The sequence below is a fragment of the Pseudorca crassidens genome, chromosome 17 (assembly GCF_039906515.1).
Source record: "Pseudorca crassidens isolate mPseCra1 chromosome 17, mPseCra1.hap1, whole genome shotgun sequence".
NCBI lineage: Eukaryota > Metazoa > Chordata > Mammalia > Artiodactyla > Delphinidae > Pseudorca > Pseudorca crassidens.
The window spans coordinates 19,112,349-19,130,993 of record NC_090312.1 but is presented as its reverse complement, the minus strand read 5'-3'; the positions used below and the strand labels follow the sequence as shown (position 1 = coordinate 19,130,993).

Genomic DNA, 18,645 nt, shown 5'->3' with positions numbered 1-18,645 from the left:
GGGAAGCCCGCGAGTTTTGATTTTTATTTGGCTATTGTGTTTGTGTTCTCCTAGGAAACGCACAGATCTGGCTGTTAAACTCGCAAGCAATGGCAAATGGGCAGGATTGGGAAGTCTGTTAGCTTCTGCTTCTCAAGGCCACTTGGTGCAAAAGCCTCTTTGCTCTGGTTCTCTCCGAATGCAAAATGGAGCTAACTCCCAACAGCAGGAGGGGCCGTTCAGTCCAACAGTATAGCCCGTTTAGGTCTACTTGGGTCTGTAGTTCAGGCAACCCCTCCCCCTACAAAAGGACTCTCGCACAGCAAGTGAGAATGAGGGTTATGGTGATCAGTCTCAATATTCTTCCTGAATATTCAATACAGTCGTCCCTCAGTATGTACGGGGAAATGGTTCCCAGGACTTCCTGCAGATACCAAAATCCAAGGATGCTGAAGTCCCACCCATACAATGGTGTGATACAATAGGCCCCCTGAATCCGTGGGTTCTGCATCCATGACGTGGAGGGCTGACGGTATGATGACTGGGCTCAATATTATTATAAAGCATGTCGCTATGATCTCACCTTTTCAAATCCTGCAGCTGTGTTAGAAACAAGGGCTTCCTTCAGTGAGCCCTTCTCAATCAAGAAATATGTGCCAGGCATCGTTCTAGGTGCTTGGGATATACCAGACAAGAATTCCTCCCTACTAAAGCTGCTGCACTGGGAGCTGGGGGCTTATTTCACACTGGCTCACACCCAAGAGCACCACATCAAAAGGGATGGGGCTTCTTTTTGGTCCAATAGTTTAAACTGTAACTGCCACTTCCTTGAATGGTAGCTGTTGACCTGTACCGGGTCATGCTGGCTTTATTACAGAATTTGTGATACATAAATACTTTTTCTCGCCTAGTGGCGACTAAGTCCATGGACTTCTGAGGCAGACTGCCTGGATCCAAACCTGATTTTGCCACTTAGCAGTTCTGTGACCTTGGCCAAGTTACTTATTGCTGCCTCAGCGTGCCCAGTTTTAAATGGGGAGGTAACATTATGTACATTATAGGGTGATATAGAGATTAAATGAATTTTAATTTATATAAAGCAGTTGTGTTTGGCATATTATCAGGTGCTTACTATCAGTACTTTATATTTAATGTTTATACTGTTTTCCCCTAAATGTACTTATATCACAGCTCATACATAGTTTTATCAGCACGTCTGACACCCAGGTGCACTTATTTACAAATCTATCTACAGCTCCTTTCCGCCCTGCAATAGACACTCTGCTCTTTGGTGGGGCATGGAGGTGTTGGGGGAAGACATGTGTGATTTCTGTTTCCCCAACACCTGGCATATAGCAGGCACTTAGTACATGTTTGCTGCATGAACGGGAGAAGGGGTCAGAGACACTCCTTGATTGGCTAGGGCAAGAGAAGAAAACTACCGTAAAAATGCCCAAACGCAGTGTCTCAGCACTTTAATTCCCAGGGAGGAGATTTTGCTGGACACATTGATCCCGGCGGTCCAACCTCAGTGCCCAGCACAGAGGTGAATAGGAGCCAACAGGAGAGATATGGACACACAGTGCACGGGTCTGCAAACAGCATCACAGGTGGGGCAGTGAGATTTCTAGGGAGCAGATAGGCATTACTTTGTTATTTTGGTGTCATGGAAACCAAGAGGCTCTATGGGACACAGAAAAAAGTGAAGCAGTTTGAAAATACCTCAGGACAAACCTTACCCTACTGAGCTGGAGGGATGAACTCAGATGATGCGAGGTTAGATAAAATAGTCACTGAAAAGAAAAGTGAAGGTGGGCCTTGTTTTCCCAGGTGTCAAAAACAGGGAGCTGGAACGTGAGGAAATCTGCATGAATGGGCACTTGGCAATTTTAACTGCATTGCTACCTAGGGTTTGGTTTTTTTCATTAAGTGAGAAATTGAATAGTTAACCAAGTAAGCAGTTTTATTCTTATCATCATTATAACATTCAAATCAGATTACATAATAAAACAATTCTATAAAATAATGTATTTTATTGCAATTTCCTATTGAAGGAATATCCCTTCCTGACCTTTCCCCACAAACATTCAGCGCCCAAAACAGGTTTCTTGTCAAAAGGCAGCAATTGTTTCACCCTGCCCTGTAGGAAGGAGAAACTCATCAGGAAGAAGTTTCAATCACCACACTGTTATTTTCTGAAATTTTCTTTCTCTTACAGCCGATAATCTTCAGGTCTGAAAGACAAAAATCAACATTTATTTTTTCACAAATCAGTTTCATTTTCTCCCGCATGATGCAAGAAGATTATTTTCCAATTTAAAATGAAAGTAACTGTTCATCAAGAAATATCTACAAATATCATATCTAAATTTTTGGTGAAAAACATTAAGGCCAAATCATCGCAAAGTAGACAGTTAAGGGACAATTCTCAAGTTCTTTGCAGAGTATAAATATAGGCCCCCGTGTGCCTATGCATGAATGTATGTAGTGACTTAAAAGCTTGAATTCAATTTCCCAAAAGCCCTTTTAAGAGAAAGGATTATATATAAAGATATGGATTTGCCTAATAATGGCAAATTCTGAATGAGCAGTTTCCCTATTTGTATTATTTATCATATGCTAAATTTAATTTTCATTACAGGAGCATACAAAACACACGTATAAACACCAGCCCTTTGATATTTTAATTACACACACATTTATTATATACATATATGGTCTTTTAATTTACTATATACATATATAGTCTTTTCTTTGTTTATATATTTATAGGATTAATCACACCTGAAAGTTCCTTCCAGTAGTAAATTAAAACAAAGAACATTTTCAGAGAAATGTTAAATTTTAACAATGGAGAAAATGAGGAATAGGAAATTATGGAATGCGAAAACTGTTAGTGTCCTGTTATCTTTTACAGAATAGTGTAATTGTAGGTATTGAGCTCCTACAGAATTTTCAGAAGGAATTTAGTGATTAGTAAACGAAATAGATATTTTTGAAAGAGCTGGAAAAATATTCAACAGTTTGAATTACTTTAAAAAAGGAAACAGGTGAACTCTGTTTGCCCTGAAACAACTTATCTCATCCCTTTCTACATTTAAATCATGTTTTTCTTAAAAAAAAAAAAAAAAAAGAAGAAGACAAAGAGACCAGATAGCCCAGATAGGAAGACCAACAGTCTGGTAACTAAGTAAATGAACTATATTACAATTTAAAATTATTATTTAACTATGAGGAACACAGGCACTGATCTGGGAAACTAACCAAATATGCTTCACCATATCGTCATTCTGTAACAAGAAGAAGAGAAACTGCAGCATTTTGTCACTGTTTCTGAAATCTCTTTTCAAATGTAAAAACTGAATCCAAAGTCTGGGAAATGACAGTTTGATACAATAGCTGGAAGGGGCTCCAAAGTGCACCCTTTGAATCTTGGGTATGTGACTCAATACAATCAAAGCTCCTAGTCAAGAGACACCAGTGCATTTTAAGAAAAAATTTATTCTCTTGTCCAGCTGGTTCATATAATTACAAAAGGGTGGCGGTGATGCCACTGGAAAGAAATCTTCTAAGATTTCTAACAAGTAGCCCTAACAAGAAGTCTCTGCAATTCCACTCAATGAAATTACATGTGCTTAGTCACAGTCTGGTTGTTTCCACACCAAAAGTTAATTTATTAACAATGAGATGACGAAAGTACCCTTTAGTGGAATTTACAAGTAAAATAGGAAACATGTACGAAGGGTATAATCTGTCACGTAAATAATGTTGACAGTGACCTGAAGGCAATCGGGGGCTGATGAAGCCCAATTTTGTTTGAAGACATTTTGGAGGAAGTGAGGAGGGTTAAGATGACGGCTCTGTAGGGCTGGGGCAGTGATGAGTAAGAAGAAAGGATGGGTTCAGGATTCAAGAAGCAGAAAATTAACTTGTCCAGAGCAGGGAGGGGAAGAGGGAAGAGACCAGGCGCATGACAGAGGAAGGAGCTACTGGAAAATGACAATTCAAGGATGACTGTTAATTTTCACCTTGAAGAACTCAGGAAATGGCAACGCTATCTATTTGTTCAGGAGAGGGTATACAGGCAGGAGAACAGATTCTGAAGGGAAGGATTTTGTTTTGAATATGATGAAATCTGGCCATGGCAGGCAGCTAGTAAGTAGGATTTGGAGTTTAGGAGAAATGGGGCAAAGGGAAAGACATCTGAGAGTCTCTAACATAGATTCTTTCTTATCCCACTTCCATAGAGTGGAAGAACTTTCACTAGCTCTCCACTGCTTTGTCAAATTCAAACACAGAATTCAACACATAGCCCTCCAGGACATGGTCCCAGTTAACCTTTCTGAGTCATTCTTTCCACACCCTGTCCGTTCTGGTCCCATTATACTACTTGCTATTGCCCAGATAGAAACTTTCAGACCTCTGGACTTGGGTACTTGATATTTTCTGCACTTGGAGTATCTCCTATCTCTTCTCTGCCTGGTGGACTTGACTAATCCTTCAAAATCCACCCCCCAAGTCACATGTTCTGGGAAACCCTACACAACTCTTCCTTTCCTAACTTAGGCACGGCTCTTTTCCCTGAGATTGCCATAGAACTTCATGCATACTTCTATTACGGTGTTTCTCAAATTACACTTGCCCTAAGTAAGTGAATAAGTGTTGTTATGTATGTAAATAACAGTGCTGTGTGCTTATTAGATGCCATGAAATATACTAACTACCTCACATGCACTGTCTCATTTTACCCTCCTAACTATATAGTGAGAAAGACACTGTTATCAACCCCATTTTACAGTTGACAAAACTGATGCTCAGAGGGGCTGAGTAACTTGTCTAAGGATACACAGCTAGGAAGTGGATGGTAGTGATCTAGTGCAGACCTTCTGACTCCAGTGTTTGCAAACACCATTTTATTCTACACAACTCCTATCCTTTGAAGGCACAGTCCCAATATAATTGATCTTATACTACCAGCAATTAGCACAGTATCTTGCACGTAGTGGAGGCTTGTAAGATACTTGTAATTATAGTGACCGCCTTGAAAATGCCACTTTGTTTGCAGACTCATCCTTTCCGCTTTTGGAATATTTTGCAGATGGTTAATTTGCTTCTAACGGGCGGAGGGGGAACAGTATCATAGCCAAGAGACTAGGTACATCGGATGTTCGCAGAGCTAGAAATATCAACTCATGTGCGAGACAATCAAACATATTACATGGCTACAGGAGGTACCCCTGTGGGGAAAAGTGAGGTTTTTACACTAAATATGGTTCTATTTCTCTCTCCACCTACACAAATGAAAGCAGGTACACATACAACACATCTGTATTGCTTACTCCCACTAAATGAAGGCAATCCAAGATAATATAAGAAAGGGGAGGGGAGGGCTGTTTAGCTGAGTGGGTCTCAAACTTCAGTGGGCATACAAATTGCTTGGGCTCTTGTAAAAATGCAGATTTTGATTCAGTTAGTCTGTAGAGGGTCTCATGATTCTGCATTTCTAACAAACTCCCATGTGATGCAATGCTGGTCCGTGGACCGCACACTGACAAGCAAGGGTTCACCTCAGACCTCCGACAGAGCTGTTCATAAGACGGAGGGGGCGACTATTTGAAGACGCTGAAGAAGCAAAAGAAACGCTTTCAGTAGGAAGTTTCTAAAGCTGTGCTGTGCCTAATAGAAGGTAACACACTTCCTCATTAGCGAGACATGATTCTAATAGATATATAGTATCCTTCTGGCTCTTTACCCACCAGAGGACTTTATTAACAGGCAGTTTTATGCTTTTCTGATACAACAATAACTAATTGTAAATTATGATAACATCAACAGAGGCTGGGTACTAAAATTCCTTTAGCATCTATCATGAAAGAAAGATTAACTTGGACTTCCCTGGTGGTGCAGTGGATAAGACTCCGCGCTCCTAATGCAGGAGGCCCAGCTTCGATCCCTGGTCAGAGAACTAGATCCCACATGCGTACCGCAACTAAGAGTTTGCATGCCACAACTAAGGAGCTCGCCTGCCGCAACTAAGACCCGGAGCAACCAAATAAATATTAAAAAAAAAAAAAAAGATTAACTGTATCTTTAGTAACTGAGCAAATGCCATTGTATTTAGGTTCTTAAAAAGTTGCTAGTCTATGTACAGCAACATTACATTAATCAGAATTGAATTCTCAGGGACTTCCCTGGCAGTCCAGTGGTTAAGACTCCGCGCTTCCAAGGCAGGGGGCACGGGTTCAGTCCCTGGTTGGGGAACTAAGATCCCACACGTGGCGTGGCCAAAAAAATTTTAAAAATTAAAAAATAGAAATAAAACGTCCTGGGGATGTAAGGTACAGCATGACGACTGTAGTTAACAACACTATATTGTATATCAAAAAAAAAAAGAAAGAAATACAAAAGGTCAGTCTGATTGAGTTTTAAGTCACTTCCACTGTAAGAATGGAACTATTTAGAATAAACCATTCCAGGAAATCTGGTCACATCACATACTGCTTGAACTAAAGATGTTAGCTGTACAGGTAATAGAGCAATGGTGCTGCTACACTCATTGCCCCAGACACTGTACCACTAGCCTGATCAGAAAAAGTTCAACAGTGATTTTTTAAAAACTAAACTCACTTCTAGGTACAATGGAATATTACTCAGCCATAAAAAGAATGAAATAATGCCATTTACAGCAACATGGATGGATCTGGAGATTATCATACTAACTGAAGTAAAGCAGACAGAGAAAGACAAATATCATATGATATCACTTATATGCGGAATCTAAAAAAATGATACAAATGAACTTATTTACAAAACAAATAGACTCACAGACATAGAAAACAAACTAATGGTTACCAAGGGTAAAGGTGGCGGGGGGAGGGATAAATGAGGAGGTCAGGATTAACATATACACATTACTATATATAAAATAGATAATCAACAAGGACCTACTGTATATAGCATAGGGAACTCTATTTGTACTCTGTAATAACCAATATGGGAAAAGAATCTGAAAAAGAATAGATACATGTATAACTGAATCACTTTGCTGTACACCTGAAACTAACACAACATTGTAAATCAACTATACTCCAATATAAAATAAAAATTAAAAAATTAACTCATAAGATTGTTAAAATTTTTTAAAAATCCAAAAAATTTTCCAATTAAAATTAATAGGAATTATTGTTACATTCAATTACCACTTTTAAGTCATAAGCTCTATTGGCTAGGAGATGTAAATGATTTTATTTTGGTTGTTTATATAAAGATTGCTTTTTATTTTAACAACCAGTCCTAATGTGTTCATATCCAAAAGAACAGTATAGTTTAGAAGGCTTAATATGAGCAAAATTCAGGACTGGAAATACTGAGGTCTACAGTTTAAGCCAACGCTGTGCTGGTTGAAATGATGGAAAAGCTGGAACGTAAGCTTTCTCCCCAGGTCCAGCTAATAACTTCTGACTGTGAAGAGTAGCAAATTAAGTTAAATCTTGTACAAAAATGCCACATGACTAGACTAGCACACAATTATGGAAAATCTTGAAGATGTCCAGGTCCCAGATCTTTATGGGTTTTGAAAAGGTAAAAATCCTTCTCCACCGTCTTTAACTAAGTCTCTGATCTGAAGCACATTTTATAAAGCCATAGGTAAAATTATTTTTCTCTGGGCATTCATTTAACTAAAACCGAAAATCTGTACATTTTGGGGATGAGTAGCTTTTCTATCGAAGGGCAAGCCGAAAGCTGAAATCCTTGCTGACTTCCAGAGCTATAGACTGGACAGGATGCTCACCAAGTCCCTCCTGCAGTGCTATCGTTTCTGGCACCCGTTTTCTTTTACAGAGCTGCATGGATTACCTATTAAACTCCCTAAATCTAATCCTACTTTCAGCAAAGACAATTCCAAGGCCAATCACGGTTGTCCTCAAGCCTTCTCACTGTCATCCTCATATTCTCTCTCTTTTGCAGGCACACTTCTAACAGCACACTCTGTAAAGAGAGTTAGACCAGGAACATAGGTTTTCATCATAAACGTCTGTTTTCAAGCGTTTACTGATGCTGAAACTTTCCATACTTAGTTTCTCTACAAAGGTGAGGGTTATGCTTAAAATAAAGCATTACTGATTTAACGAGTGAGAAGTAAAAAACATATTTCTTTTTTGATTTTGTTTCATCAATCTGTGGATAATGTGAAGCAACTCTAAGTTGGAATTTTCTACATACCTAGTTTTTCCTAAGAAAAGGTCTCCTACAGAGTTTTGTAGAAATGAAAATTAAAAGTTTCAAATGAACTGTTTTATTTTTACCCTACATAATGAAAAATTTCCATTACAGTGACAGCATTATAATTTCCATGATTATTGTGGTTTTGTAATGTGTTGGCAAAACTGCAATGACCATGGAAATAATTATTGACAGAATGAAAATAAGTTGACCATTTGAAAGCTACAATCTCAGGCAACTGAACTGTGGAAAAGAGATAAGTGCTACTGTTTTATCTTTGAGAAACAAATTCTAACTGTGCACCCTACAATCACCACTTGCCCATGGCAAATGCACATTTACTCTGTACCATCAAGAAACACAAGATAAAACCTTATAACATATTCTGACACAATTTACATATCCATGAGATGTAAAAACTACTAATACACCAAGTATACACACTAGTTTAAGAAGTGAGGTGTATAGGCAATACTTCTCATATGAGAAAGTGGCTTTTAGTTATAAAACAATATTTATAGTTTCCTCATAAATATTAGTTTCTTTCCTTCTGGTCTACCATTGTTTTAAAAATAAATAAACAACTAGCCTAACAAAATCTAGAGTATGCTGAAGTTAGCCCTGAGGGAATACAACTTTTTAAGTGATTGAAAATAACTTAAATGAAATCCCAACAATGGTAGCTGTTAACTGAGATTAAAATAATTTTGTTAATCAGCTACCGGGTTCAAAGCTTAGTTTGTCAATTGTTACTGTTGCTCAGAAGCTTTTTGTCTCTAACAGAAATGGTAAAGAACTTACATTGAACCAAAAGCTAGAAACAGTTGCAACTAAAAAATGCACATTTTTTTAACATAAACATATGTTAGGTTTTATTGCTAGGGAAACAAAAACCAAAGCAAGCTATTTTTGTTTGTATTTATTTATGGTGCAATCCAGGTACATCTGCTTCAGTCAAGTCTCTGCAGGTTCACCATCAGATCTATCTTGAATAATTTCCAATTACTACATTCCAAAGGAAGGTTATATTCTTGGCTTAGCTATTTTGAGTGGAACAAAAAGTATATTTTAAGTAGGTTCCTTCTCCAAAAGGAGAAAAAAAATTTTTTTCTCATAAAAGCAAATCTATCAGTAATGAGGAATCTCACTTTCAAGGGATTGCACTGCATGGTGTATCAAATATTTTAATTGTAGTTCTAATGTATATACTATTTTACACTTGAACTTTATTAACACATAATATTAACAGATATAAGTTAACATAAGTTAACAGATATTGTGTGGCCACTAGTGAGGAAGGATCACAACTTTAATAAAGCATAAAGGAAAGCCTGTGTCTAATGTATATTCCTGCCAGAGGGAAATTTGGAATGAAAAGAAGGGGCAGGAAAATCCATTTCAAAACAGTAACTCAATAATGCATCAAGTGGCTCTAAGTTTCACTAAAAGTCTCCTTAAAAATAATTATAGAGGGGCTTCCCTGGTGGCGCAGTGGTTGAGAGTCTGCCTGCCAATGCAGGGGACACGGGTTCGAGCCCTGGTCTGGGAGGATCCCACATGCCGCGGAGCGACTGGGCCCGTGAGCCACAACTACTGAGCCTGCGCGTCTGGAGCCTGTGCTCCGCAACAAGAGAGGCCGCGACAGTGAGAGGCCCGTGCACCGCGATGAAGAGTGGCCCCCGCTCACCGCAACTAGAGAAAGCCCTCGCACAGAAACGAAGACCCAGCACAGCCAAAAATAAATAAATAAATAATTTATAAAAAAAAAAAAAAATTATAGAAAAACCCTTTCTCATTCCATTAATATAATGAAGGCATTCAGTCACCTTCTGATTTGTTTTAAATGAACCAGTAATCCCTTAGTAAAATGAACAGTTTGATGAGTACTCTTTGACTATAATAACATTAAATATAATTTGTTGTGAATGGTTATTTCATTATTATACTGCCTGGATTAACTGATTTAGAATACACTTTAGAATATTCATGATATATAATTCTACATGAATAATATGTGTTTGGTCACATAACTAACTAAACAGCACCTTTGGTATTTCCAGTTAAAAAAAAAAAAGTACCACATCCATTTTGGTTAGGAATATAAGTTCAATTATGACAGAGTTTCTATAAGAAAATCAGATATGACATATTTAGATTTACAGAATAAAACTGATGTCATATCCTGCAGCCATTGAAGATCATGCTTGTGGGGAAAAAAATCTTGTAAATTGGGAAAATGTGCAGTGAGACCATATTTAGAGAAAAATCATGATTTCCCAAATTTGTAAAACACACAAACATACATACAACCTAAAAACTAACACAAAGAAGCAGGAAGTTAGCACACCAAAACGTTAAGTATGGTGAAATTATTTACTTACGTATATATCTTATTCTTATTTTCTACAATGAACATTTAGTAGTTTTTTTTGTTGTTGTTGTTTTTTGCAGTACGCGGGCCTCTCACTGCTGTGGCCTCTGCCGTTGCGGAGCACAGGCTCCGGATGCGCAGGCTCAGCGGCCATGGCTCACGGGCCTAGGCGCTCCGTGGCATGTGGGATCTTCCCAGACCGGGGCACGAACCTGTGTCCCCTGCATCGGCAGGCGGACTCTCAACCACTGTGCCACCAGGGAAGCCCAAACATTTAGTAGTTTTTAAAAACCCCCAAATTAAAATATTTTTCAACTGAATGCGAGTTTACTTTCCAAAGAGTATTATGTTTCAAGTAAATGTTGTCTATTTTATGTGCAGTCTATATTATTGTGAATTTTTAGTAAAGAAAAGGTTCCAGGGTGGTAAATTTAAGCTAATAAATGATTTCTATAAGTTAGGGATTAATTTCAATTTGTGGCAAATTCCACGTCTCTTTTAAGGAACTTGTAAAAATGTTAACATCTTCCCAGAAAAACGTTCTATGTTTATATGGACTGAGTTTTAAGGATAAATGTAAGTTCTATGTAGTTTAAGTAGGAAAAGGTACATTGGATAGGTCTTGACTAAATGACCATGTACATCTCTAAGAACAAGTTAAACTAAAATGATTTTTCCTAAAGTTTAAACATCATCAAAGTAGTTCAGAAGCTTCATTTCTCAGATGCCAAAGGAGGGAATAATTGTAACTATCATAGCATGTGGAACAAACTTTAAAACCTTTTATTTACTGATTTATCTAAATAAACCACTATATGATCTGGAGGAAAAAAAATAATTTAAATAAAAAGAATTAAAAACAGAATCTTAGGTTTTGACAAGAAGGCAAACTATTAAACAGGTATCTAAAAAATAGCCAAGGAAAAGAGAAAAGCACTCCACACTTAATTCAGTTGTTAGAATCAAATCAGGTCACATGATGTATAGTTTCTCGTCCATAAGTATGTCAATGTCAAGCAATCAAAACCAGAACATAAGGGAATAATAGAAAACGTACTTCCTTACTTTAGAGAGAAATACTTAACATGAGAATGTATCCTAATAACTAGCTGATAAAAATATCAGACATCATAAAGCCAATTTTTTCAATTTTTCACATAGAGTTTGTTAATCACTTGTTTGATATCAACTGAAAAGCAGCCGGATAATTCAGATGATACAGTGAACAGGAACAAAAACAATAAAACAAAGGGTTTTATAAGTTGGTCAATTTCACTGATTCTGACATGAAGAATTAGTATTAAATTGGAGCATTTTACTACCTTCATACGTTCTAAAAATTATTTCTAACCTCATTTATAAAAGCTGATAAAAGGATACTCTATTTCTTCATTTATTCATTCAGTAAATATTTGCTGAGTGCCCACTTAATGAGCCAGTCACTGTGCTCAGTGCTAAGCAAGACAACATACACGTCCCTCATGGAGTCTCGTAAGGGAATGACGTTAAACAGGTAATCATGCATATATTTAATTACATTAGAATAAATACAGTAAAAGAAAAGGAACATGTACAATGAGACCCTATAAAGGGGGCCTAACCCAGCTCAAGGATTATAGGAAGGACTTTTGGAGGAAGTTTCATTTAAATGCTTCATCATCTGCATTTCCTTGGCATTTGTCAAAAGGTATAGCACATAGTATAAACTCAATAAAAGTTTGTAAAATGGAATTAAATAATTGCTTTAATGGTAATTTTTCAAATGTGTGTCCTAGTGCTTATTATAGTGTCTTGCACATAAGAGTGTCTTGCACATAATACATATTTGTTGAATAAATAAATTAATTAATGCAGCAGTTTACTTTTGTGGAAAGAACACAGGTTTTGGAATCAGCTACAATTAGTTTCAAATTCAGGCTGTACTACAAACCAGTCAACCTTTGGCTTAGTCTTAAAAACAGGAATAATGTATTTTATCTTATTGGTAAGAGAATTAGGTACAATGTATGCAAACCACCTAGCACAGTGCAGGCCAGCTGGAAAGTGTAAATGATCACTAATAATATTATTTTGCTCATTATATGCAGATTTAATTAAAGGTGAACCTTATACAAGTCAGCAAAGTCAAAAAGATTTAAACAGAATACCCTAAAGACCTCTGTGTGCAAAGAGTGAAGTTATATACACACACAATGAAAGTCAAGGATTAGATTCCTGGACATACTGGTAATCCTGGGAAAACTTAGGTTTTCACAAACCTATCTGGCCAAACAGCCCATCAAGAGATATGGATTTTCAGAGTACAGTGGTTAAGTATCCTGTGGGAAGATTAGCTGTCTTTTGTAGATCAAGTAACGAGGATGCGTGGCTCTCTCTAAACCTACTGTGTAAATTCTGTAAACATTTCTGAGGCCCTATCAGGTGAGGGACGGTTCTATGCACTGGGGATGTAACAATGAACAAAATGCAGCCCTTGCTTTTGAGGAGGTAAATGTGGTAATGACAGAGCTACACGGCAGGTGCTACAGCAGAAGATGGTTGAGCACTTAGTCTGCTCTTGATGTTTAGGTGAGGCTTCTTAAAGGAGACTGACATCTGAACTAAGGCCTAAAGAATGAGTAAGAGTTATTCCAGAGGAGGAGGAGGAGGAGGTGAGGGACGTGTTGTTTTAGGCAGAGGTAACAGCAGAACAAAGTCATGGAAAAGTTAAATTGCATAAAAAGGGTGCCAAGCTTACACAGTCTGCTATGCTAGACCAGCACAGTGGAGTGAGAAGAATTGAAGCTGATGAGGTTACAAAGAGCCTGGTAGGCCAGGCAAAACAGCCTGGAAACAATTAGATAGGACAGTATGTCAAAGCTAAGCAGCTTTCTGGCTCATAGGTAGAGGAAATTGTAATAGAGGAGAGCAAAAGTGTTTTTTTATTTTGTTTTTCTATTTGGATTGACTCTAAGTATCCAGAACTAATGACTTTCATTAGATCATATTCTTGGCTTAGTGAAGCAATCTGAAAAAACAGAGAATCACTTTGTTTTAGGTAAGAACGATTCATTTATTATCCCAAGAGACTACAATCAATCCAAGTTGTGTCATCCCAAACAAAATATCTGATCATTTATAGGCATATATGAACATCTTTGCACTTACCTAGCAAGGTCTTAAGACTCCGAGACTTTTGGTTCTACCATCTACATCTAGAGTTTATTTGTAGGTAGAAGCTGCAAAGAGTATCCGAGAGAGTGAAAAGAAGTTCATTCTTCCTACCCTCAAGGATCTTATCATTTGGATAAGAAAACAGGCGAAACTAAACTCAGGTTAAAAAACAAAAATAGGAAGGAAAAGAAAGACTTACGGAGACCAAACTCTTGGGAAAGCCTCTATTTCTTCTTGTGTGTACTCATCTAGACGTCTGGGCACTTTTCGTGGTTGAGGAAGCTCTTCCACTAAATTCTTAAGAATATCTTCTGGTATATCCTAGAGTAAATAAAAATTTAGGCTTACTCTTCTTAAAATATATTCCCTAGTAATAAATTAGTAATTCTTAGTATTAAAAAATAATAAAAGAATGTTTATAAAATGAGAACAACACAATCTTCAAATTAAAACTTCGTAAAAATCCCTGAAAAATACATTAAATCAGTGACATAAGTAATCTCATTACAGTAATACATTCTATATTTTAATCTTGACAAACCTATTCCTAATGATACATTAGATGTCTTCAATTTTGACAAGTATCTGGTCAATAAATTCTACTTTTTCTGAATATTGTTACATTTTCCCCCTCCTTTCAACTGCAAAAAAGGCACTGCTTTGGCTCATTCTCACAATGTTTCATCCGATGAGTGTATGCACAAGGTCTGTTGCTTCCAGTGCCACAACCTTTTTCAATTAATGCTCCATGTTGTTGCCAAAAAAAACTTTCGAAAATGAAAATCTGCTGGATCTTTGCGTCATTTAGCCAACAAGCATTTACTGAACTCCTTCTATGAACTAGAAATTGTGCTAGGTGCTGAGTATATAAAGGAAAATAAAAAGATCATGGCTTCTAAAGGCTTGCAGTTTTAAAGAAGTCACCCCTTAGCTAAAAATCTCTCAGGATGAAGTTCTGACTCCTTAGCTAAACCAGGAAGCGCACCTCTCCGACTTCACCCCTCCGCAAATGCCCATGGCTTCTGAGTAAACAACCTCCTCACCTTTCAGGCGTTGGTCTACACTCAAATCCCGGTGCCTTTATTAATGGCACTTGCCCAGAACTACTTTCCCCTGGAAATATATCCAAATGTTCAGAAAAATAAAAGGAAAGGTAAAATATGAGAAAGTCTGAACTTGGGTAACGAAAAGCAAGCTGAAGAGTAAAGCATACATTTGAGAGGTATCTTAAAAGAACAGGAAGTGGACTAAATAAAGGGAATGATAAGATGAAGAGCATGAATAACCAGAAGAATTAACATTTATACTGTGCTCATGGAACAAAAATAAGGGAAAGAGAATTATATTGTGGATCTGAATGATCAGTTAATTTTGGAGAGTCTATCAAAAAAATAGTAAGATATCAATATGGAAGTGTCCTATGGGCATTTCCCCAGGGATCATAGATAGAATTCCCTCTTTTCATTTTAGTGTGTTCCTAAACATTTTCAGAAAAGAAGGATGATTATACAGTAAATTACAGCTCTCTGCAGAGAGCAACAGTATAATTGGGAATCAAATATCTGGGCGAGGACATGGCATGAAATAAGTTATTCAAGATGTCAAGAATCAAATACAATTTAAAAATAATTTTAGAGAATCACAGAGCTCTACTGCACTATAAACTCATTCTAAAACCTAATATGGCAAAAATTAAAAAATATTTTTTAAAATTTAAAATGACTTTAAAATTATGGTTTGGATAGGCTGGGTCACTATCAACATATACAAAACACAATAAATACTACTGAGAAGTGTTTCTTCACTGAAAAGTATTTGAAAAATATTTAAATTCCCTTCCCCAGCATATTCAAATATGCAAGTGTAAGCACACAGAATCAGAACAAGCAGAGAAAGCCTGGACACATGAAATACTGTTAAGGGGTCCTTATTTTTTACTTACTAAAGAAGTCTATCTGCCAGTTTGGTATTCACAAAAATTTATGACTATTTCACACTTCTTTGGGAAGCCATTAAAAAAAATCCTTAGCTTGTATTTGCAAAGACAATTTTAAAAGTTGCCAACTGCTCACTCAGCATAGAGAGTTTGGGACATAGTGGGTTCCTGGTAAATGTTTGCTGAATTGAATAGAATTTTGACTGAAATGAGCTTACCAAATTTCACCACTATTAAAGGAATCCACTGAAAGAATGGACAAAATCAATGCAAAGTTAGGAATTAAAGATGCTGATTAGGCATTACACATGAAACCGGAAAAACTTTCTTTTTATGCGTTTATGTCCTCTGCACAGAGCAGGTGGTGAACCTAAGAGGGAAATAAGGAAAAGAATAAAAGTAGAAAAAAGAAACACAGGGGTGAGGTGATCATTTACTTTTTTGAAATTTTTCCTCTTTATACTTTTTTTTTTTTTGACCGTGCCACGCAGCTTAAAGGATCTTAGTTCCCTGACCAGGGATCAAACCCAGGCCCTAGGCAGTGGAAGCGTGGAGGCCTAACCACTGGACCGCCAGGGAACTCCCACTTTTTTGCAATTTCTAAAGGAATTTCAAACCTACCGAAAAGTTGCCAAAATGAGTGAACACTCATCTAACCTTCACCTAAATTCACTGACTGTTCAAATTGGACATGATTGCTTTCTCTCTTTTTATCTATTCATAAACACATACACCAAAAACATTCTTTTTGACTGCACCATTTGAGAGTAGTCTGCAAATATTTCATCCCTAAATATTTCAGCATATATATTTCCTAAATATAAGAATTGTCTCCGATGTAACCACATTACAAATTCATGTTCAGGAAAACTAACATTGATGAAACACCTTTTACTCTAATATACAGTGTATATTCAAATTTCCCAAATTGAATTTTTCCAATCCAAGGTCAAGGATCACATGCTACAGCTATTATGTTATTATGTTGGTTAACATACATAATATATTTAGTCTAGTTTCCTTTAATCTGAAGAGTTTCCTTGTTTTATCTCTTTTATGAAATTAACATTTTTGAAGAGGTCAGGCCAATTATGTTGCAGAATGTCCTTTTTTGGGATGTGTAGGACTCTCTCCTCATCGCTAGATTTAGGTTAAACACTTCTGACAGGACACTATAGTTTATGCTGGGTCTTCAGTGCTTCATTCATAGCAGGAGACACGTGATGTCAGTTTGCCCCATATTGATGATATATTTAATATCTTGGTTATGAGTGGTGGTTCACCAGATGGCTTTAACGTAAAAGTATCTTTTCTCTTTTTAAATAGTAAGTACTCGGTGACATGATGTTTTGAAACTGTGTGAATATCCTGTTCTATAATGCTTTACTCAATAGATACAGAATATGCTGATAATGGTGGCTTTTCTAATTCAGTATTATTTCTACATTTTTTAGATGACATTCTTCTCTAAAGAAGAGCTTTTCCTTCTCCAGAAAGAAGGGAAATTATAATCAGTTAAAAATAATTTTGGGACTATCATTGTGGGCTCATAGATTTTTGTTTTCTATTCAAGGTAATCCACCATTATGACCATTCAAGGCTCACACAGTGCATATTTGGTCAGTGGGCACCACTTCAAGCTGCCTCCTCTGTTCTCTTGATATTTCTCCAACGGGTTTTGATCACTGTCTTACTTTCTGTTACTTATTGTTTTACTATTATAAACAATGCAGAAATAATAATCTTGTGCATGTGTGCACTCCAAAATGACCTTCTTCTTTGTTCCAGACCTAGAAACAACATTTCTAAGAAGAACCACATTCCTTTTAATAGGGAATAGCACTTAGAAAACACAATCTGTGCACTAGTTCTGCTTACTTATATTGGTATTGTCCTTTTATTTTTTGAATATATAAAACCTCAACATGATAAAAAAGTTAAAGTAAAAAAAAAAAAATCTAAAAGGTATTCTCCAAAAATCTCGTTCTCTTCCCTACTCCTTTCATCTTTCTGTGCCCATCATCTAGTAAGTAACCAACTTCATTTTCTCATTTATTCTTCCTGTGTTTCTTTACACAAAAAGAAGAGAGATAAATATATATGTGTGTATGTAAACATACATATGTATAAATGCATATAAAAGGTAGTATGCTATCTATATTCTTTTCCACTTTGCTTTTTTAAACTTAGCAGTACATCCTGGAAAGCATTACTTATCATCACAATGATATCTGTCATTCCTTTTTTATAATTGCATAGTACTCAACTGAATAGATATAGCATAATTTAGCCAATTTCCTATGAATAAGCATTTATTTATTTCCATTACTTTACTATTGTAGATAATGTGGAAACAATAATCTTGTATATGTGTATCTTCAGGGTAAATTGCTATAAATAAGATAGCCGGATCAAGCATTAATCTCCTTATGTATGTATTTTTGTTAAATGTTACCTAATTCCCCGATTCCTTGTGGGTTGCACCATTTTGTACTGCTACCAGCAATGTCTGAGTGCCTGTTTCCCCATGGTCATGACAATAAAAAATCTAGCAATCCATTTTTGGAGAAATGGGCTCATTTATCTTATAGCCTGAAATTATTTAAGTAATTTATGCTGAAATGTATCTACCTTATAACTGGTAAAAATAACATTACTATTTTTTTTGTTCCTTGTAGAAATTATGGTTCCTAAAAGCATGTGAAAGTATAATCAGAAACAAGAGTTTTAAAATTCTTGTGATTTCATGCCCAAAGTCATTTATCCTTATATAATGATACTGCTCCCATACTTGTTACCTCAGAGGTAAAGTGAATAGTGGGAAATTATTCTACTCATTCATGCAAAGTAAAGGTAATAAATTAGCCACTTTGATAAAGGCCTGAATAATTTACTCATGCATTATTTAAACTAACAACAGAACATACAAGTGTCTTGAACAGTTGAATAACTTTATAGCCTGGAATGAATTCTACCTTATTCC

The 18,645-nt window shown here is 36.5% G+C and overlaps 1 protein-coding gene across 2 annotated transcripts in view; it reads right to left on the bottom strand.

Moving 5' to 3' along the window:
• Nucleotides 1–1,921: 1,921 nt before the first annotated feature.
• Nucleotides 1,922–18,645, bottom strand: part of MRPL13 (mitochondrial ribosomal protein L13) — a 35,883-nt gene continuing 19,159 nt past the window's right edge. For both annotated transcript variants that reach the window (XM_067711387.1, XM_067711386.1), the window contains 2 exons: nt 13,926–14,047; nt 1,922–2,213 (listed from right to left, as the gene is read on the bottom strand). In XM_067711387.1, coding sequence (XP_067567488.1) covers nt 2,192–2,213; nt 13,926–14,047 — 144 coding nt within the window. In that variant the 3' untranslated portion in view covers nt 1,922–2,191. The remainder of the gene's footprint in view (nt 2,214–13,925; nt 14,048–18,645) is intronic.